Source organism: Henckelia pumila, chromosome 3 (assembly GCF_033568475.1).
Source record: "Henckelia pumila isolate YLH828 chromosome 3, ASM3356847v2, whole genome shotgun sequence".
Lineage (NCBI taxonomy): Eukaryota > Viridiplantae > Streptophyta > Magnoliopsida > Lamiales > Gesneriaceae > Henckelia > Henckelia pumila.
This window is the reverse complement of record NC_133122.1, coordinates 161,351,368-161,357,022: the sequence shown is the minus strand read 5'-3', so window position 1 is coordinate 161,357,022 and position 5,655 is coordinate 161,351,368. Positions and strand designations below refer to the sequence as shown.

The window sequence follows — 5,655 nt, the reverse complement described above, 5'->3', positions numbered from 1 at the left end:
CGAGTTGGTAAGACCTGAGGTGACGTGGAAAGAAATTTTCCAGCGTTGCGGGTTCGATTCTCGTGTGAAGCATATTTTCTGCTGAAATATTGTGGGGGTATGCTCTAGGGGTTGGCCATGTTGCTCCCTCCTTCAGGTCCCTGCCGCTCGTGCACATCCCTCGATTTAATCTCCGCATGAGCCAACTATTATAAGATTTTGATAGATTCAGTCCCATCTCGGGTTTTTCATGATTTCTTCTTTATCCCGAAAAATTTCCATGTGCTTTATATATTTTCAGTATTTTGTTAGAATTGACCACCTCAATTGTCCCGACCCTTCACCTAATTTAGGGCTCGGGTCGGTCGTCGGATGTGCCTTCTTATTTGTCCCTGGTAGGAATGGCAATGAGTCGGGTATGGATAGGATATCGTGCCTCCATCCCCATACCCATTTATTAAATCCATCCCCATACCCATACCCATCGGATATTTAATTTCATCTCCATCCCCATACCCGTCGGATGATCGGATATCCATACCCTACCCTTATACCCATTTATTGTATATACTCCATAAAAATAATTTTTTTAAAATTTTAATTATTTGATAAAACTATACTTATTTACTAGATTTTTATATCAAAATTTTTAAGATAATAAAAAAATAAAACACCGAAGAAAATTTACAACCAAATACTTATATAAAAAATTAAACTTCTAAAAAATAGCATTAGTTTTATATTAATAATTTTCATTATTTCATCCAACTAACATAATTCAACAAAAAAAATTAAATTAGCATTTATTTAATATAAATTAATATGTGTATGTATATATATATATATATATAATCGGGTATCGGGTCGGGTATGGGTAGGATACCACTACATCCTCCTCCATCCCCATTTACGAGATCCCCATACCCATTTATTTAATCAGGTCCAAAAAATGCCTCCATACCCTCCTCCGTTTGGGTCGGATATCGGGTTCCCATCGGGTTCGGAGGAAATTGTCATCCCTAGTCCCTGGGCTCTCGGCTCCATCATTATATTGTGCCAAGTTGTTGGGTAGGTAGGCTGCTCTGGGTTAGAGAACATAACATTTGGAAATTCAGCATTATCACTTGTTGTATTCATAAAAATAAATTCACCCAAAAACAAGTTTTTCAAAAGATAATTTCTCTTTTCATATATTAGTTGTCAACGTACACGTGTTACGTGAATATAATTATACATTCATAATATTATGTAATTATAATTTTTTTAATTATATAGAATTAATTCAATTCATAAGGAGAGGAAAATGACAAATGGTGTTCCAGCACAAAGGGTAACGCATAAAGTTGAAATGGCGTTGGTTGCACGCCAATTCCCATTATTTTTTGGGTGCCACAGAAATTTCTAGACGGATTCGTCCCCTTACCCCACCTTCTATCTCTCTCTCTCTCTATATATAAATACAATCTCGATAACGAGTAATTGATTTTTCTTTCCTTAGTCATTTCTCCTGTTATTATCCTCCGTTACATTATCTGTCCGCAACCCTAGCTTGCTACCTTCCTCAATTTCTCGAGATCAGGTATTCTCTCTAGCTATGCATGATTGTGTTGATTTTCGTTACGATGTGTGTGTGTCTGTCATTCCCTGCGGATTTGATTTTCCTCCCGTTTTTTTAATAGTTAGTTTGCTGTTGCGAGATTAGATGTTTTGAATTGTGCTTCGATTTTGTTGTTAATCTCTTGGATTTTTATTTTTTTGATGCGAGGATATCTTGATCTTGGAACTCTTAGTGGTATTTGGTAGGTTAGGGACTTGTGTTGGAGGTGAAAGGAAAAAGATTTTCATGGCTTCGAAACGGATACTGAAGGAGCTCAAGGATTTGCAGAAGGATCCTCCGACATCATGTAGTGCGGGTATACTTCGCCAGAGTTTCTGGTTCTGATGCTTTTTCTCTTATCCGTTTACTTACTGTTTGTTCGGCTGCAGTGGAAAATTGGAGATTTTTAATTGTATTTTTAGATGTTTGGTTGTTAGCTTGCTTTGCTGGAGACTTTTTATTTCTTATGTCTGTATAAAATATTTTGAGATGGATCTCCCGCGCTGTAGTTTCTGACTGAGACGACTTCTTGAAGTATTTTAGACATGTATATTTTCAGTCATGCTTCAGGTGATATGAATTCTTCAACGCCCATGTTGTTTTTTTAACCTTGCCTCGGATGACAGTAAGAAGATGTACCTTTTGAAAATTATGAGAAAATTGGAAATTTAAAACTGTTGATGGATTAATGGATAGCCTGATGGGAATTTATTTCAAATTTGCTTAAGTTTTAATGGTTGCCCGTTGCTGCACTAATGACTACTGATTTACACAGTTTCTGTAATGTTTGTTTTGTTTACTAAGCTCCATGCTGCCACTGGAGCATCTTTCGAATACATGTAGATTCAGGGGCATATTTGTGAAGTTATTGTCATGTTGTGGAATGCTTTTTTGACATGTTGCTGGTAGTACTTATCATTTCTATTGACTTGCAATTAATCTCTTCTAAGTAACTTATTGCAGGTCCTGTGGCTGAAGATATGTTCCATTGGCAAGCAACAATTATGGGACCTTCTGACAGCCCTTATGCCGGAGGTGTATTTCTAGTTTCAATTCATTTCCCTCCTGATTATCCTTTCAAGCCACCAAAGGTATGTTTAATTTGTTTACGAGTCTTATTCATTTAATTGAAAAGTTGATCAACCTTTGGATTGGCATGAGCTGAGGCAATATGTAATGCTCTAAATTTTAAAGTTTAAACATTAATTTTTGGTGTGTAAATCTCCTATTACAATTCACACACCATTTTATAATTCCTTTTCTTGTATTTTAGTTGGCTGTTGATTTTTCTGCTAAGCAAAATGGTTACTCTGAAGTTTGAAAAAATATTTTCTGTTGTATAGATGTTTCCGTAGCACGTGCCACTGTTATGATCGAATCATCAAGAATGTTAAAATACATCATTTTTGTGGTACGGACGCATTGTTGAAACAATGGCCACCAAGTATTTGTAGCATTTTACCTCATGGAAATTACCTATTTTGATTCTGTTGTGTGTCTGCACTAAATTGATTTTTCATGGGCATTTTCCTGTATTGAGCGATTTGTACGCTCAATCATTGTTACTTCTGAGATGTTGAGGTGCCACTTGGAGTCTGAGCAGGATCGAATAATTTCTTGGGCTTTTCTGCATCACCAACTTATGGAAAGTAATTTTTGGGCTGCAGGTTGCATTCAGAACAAAGGTATTTCACCCCAATATTAATAGCAATGGAAGCATCTGCCTTGATATTCTGAAAGAACAGTGGAGTCCAGCATTGACCATATCAAAGGTACTATTGTCGCTTTATATCATATTCTTGTTTGTTTGGCAATTGGGTGTAGCTTCAACTGAGAGGGGAACTCTGGTTAATATTTCTTTGTTGCTATAAGGTTGTAGAGAGGATGTATTGCTGAGTTGCAATTCCTAATTATCAAATAAGCTCAACATTTGAAATATTTGTAAATTGGTTTGTAGTTTCGAAGTGTTCTTCCTCTCTTTGAGTAGTTCCAGCTTACAGAATCAAATGGGATTAGTAATAATTATTCACACCGTCATCAATTTTTATTGTGATGCACGGGGCTGTTGTTGAATTGCATTTCATGTTAGTTTACGTGCTTTATTTTTAGTAATTGCTGCCCCGAAATTATCCAAGGTTGTGCTTAAATGAAAATTTTTAAGCCCCATGGATTTCAAATGCATATTTGTTGTTTAGCTAGATAAGTAAGACCACAAGTTTCAAATCCATTTATTTCATAGTATTTCATGTTAATTACGATAGATTTCAAGTTCACTCAATAATGATGGCGCTTGAAATTTATTTTACTTATGTGACTAACGTGTAAATAAATTAGGTTTGGATTTAAGATTAGAGCTATTATTTCAAGTTAACAATAAAAACATAATCTAAATCCTTGAATTTGATATCTTTCCATCCAATTGCAATCTGAGGGTTTTGTGGCACAATTTATTTTGAAAGCAATAGCAGATGTTTGAACTTTGCTTAGTCCACCTTTTCAAGTTGTCATTACTGGTCTTTTTCTCTCAATGACGAAGAAATAATTTTTCTTCACTTTTCAAAGGGTGGTGTTGAATTTGTCACCGATTATGGCACGCTTGTATGGTTTTACTGATGGTTAGTTCGACTCTATTGCCCTCACTGTATGTTGATCAAATCCTTTATTGAGTTATTACTTTCCAGTTGATGATATCTGCTTAATCTTAGTGTTGTATTTTTAGTTGCAATCGTGTTGGAGACGACTTTTCTAGATTCTTATCGTTCCTATCATCGGAACACTGGCATAAGTTTGGCTGTTTATGCTCTGTATTTAGGTTTTGGTGTTACTGTAGTGTCTCCGGATTTTCCGCTTTCACTAATACAAGTGACTTTTGATGCATGCATTATATGTCCGCGTTTTCTAGAGCCTTCATACACTGTTAACTTTTATTGGGGAAATGCCCAGGGTTCGATGGTGTCTGGTTTTGGATTTCTTCTCTAGTTCTAACTATAGTTTGCTCTTAATTCTTGTTTCACATTGCATCTATTCTTGCATGAAGTGTGATATATTTGGACAAAAATATCCAGGTTTTGCTGTCTATTTGCTCCTTGTTGACGGACCCAAATCCCGATGATCCTCTCGTCCCAGAAATCGCCCACATGTACAAGACTGACCGAGCAAAATATGAGGCCACTGCTCGCAGCTGGTCACAGAAATATGCCATGGGATGATACTGGATTGGTGCCTGGCATGTATGAAAAACTTCGCTCGAGTCCTGCGTTTTTCGTTTATGCTTTGGGGTGACAATAAATGTTGTCTTTGATGTTTGCTTTTCTTCTTTTTTAATGTCAGAATCGAGGCTGTGAATGTACTATTAAATTTGTGGATTCCATCTCCAATCGAGTCGTCTAGATTAACAATTAGTCCAAATCGACGGTTGAGATTGTTGGACTGCTGATTGAAAGTGTAATCTATATTATTCTTCTTTTGCATGTTTAACACATGATTATACTATTGAAATATTTATTTAATCATAATAATTTTTATTATTTCCAAATTAATAAATTAATAATTTTTTCATATTTCTTTTATTATAGGTAATAGAATATTCTCTCCAAAAAAACAGTAATAGAATATAAATTTATTATTATTAAAATATAAACGATAAAAAACAATTAGAATATTTAAAGTAAAATTAAAATATAAATAAAGAAAATATTTTTTAATGAATAAAGAAAAGATTAAATATTAAATTACAAATAAATGAGATAGCAAATTTGGAGAAAAAATATATATTTTAAAAAGTTTAAAAAGAAGTTTTTAGTGAGAATGATTGTAACTAGGGGTGGCAAATTTTTAAAAAATCTTGACCCGTCCCGATTCTCAACCCGTTTTCGTTCCGAAATTTTCTAGTCCCGAACTTTTTTTGACCCGAGTGTTCGGGATTTTTCCCGACCCGATCAATGTCGGGATCGGGATAGGGATAAGCAACCCTTCCTGACGGGATTCCCGACCCGATCCGAATATAAAAATAATATTTTTTAATTAATTTTTTTTTTAATTTTATGTTTTAATATTAATGTTTTATAATTATATACCAT

At 34.8% G+C, this 5,655-nt stretch overlaps 1 protein-coding gene across 3 annotated transcripts; it reads left to right on the top strand.

The window, feature by feature from the left end:
- Positions 1-1,409: 1,409 nt before the first annotated feature.
- On the top strand, positions 1,410-5,053 carry LOC140887272 (ubiquitin-conjugating enzyme E2-17 kDa). 3 transcript variants are annotated; one of them, XM_073294412.1, is made up of 5 exons: positions 1,410-1,558; positions 1,783-1,892; positions 2,540-2,667; positions 3,244-3,348; positions 4,642-5,053. In XM_073294412.1, the coding sequence occupies exons 2-5, from the start codon at positions 1,823-1,825 to the stop codon at positions 4,783-4,785; spliced, it is 447 nt and encodes a 148-aa protein (XP_073150513.1). In that variant the 5' UTR covers positions 1,410-1,558; positions 1,783-1,822; the 3' UTR covers positions 4,786-5,053. The 3 variants fall into 3 exon arrangements, with proteins under 3 accessions (XP_073150513.1, XP_073150514.1, XP_073150516.1); XM_073294413.1 differs by having other exon boundaries at positions 1,456-1,558; positions 1,770-1,892; XM_073294415.1 differs by having other exon boundaries at positions 1,481-1,558; positions 1,788-1,892.
- The last annotated feature ends 602 nt before the right edge of the window (positions 5,054-5,655 follow it).

Bases quoted from the DNA above. Each gene is read 5' to 3' on its own strand.
- LOC140887272 (XM_073294412.1), top strand. From the start codon at position 1,823: ATGGCTTCGAAACGGATACTGAAGGAGCTCAAGGATTTGCAGAAGGAT. The intron at 1,893-2,539 runs GTATACTTCGCC...AACTTATTGCAG, and splicing joins TCCGACATCATGTAGTGCGG to GTCCTGTGGCTGAAGATATG. The intron at 3,349-4,641 runs GTACTATTGTCG...AAAAATATCCAG, and splicing joins CAGCATTGACCATATCAAAG to GTTTTGCTGTCTATTTGCTC.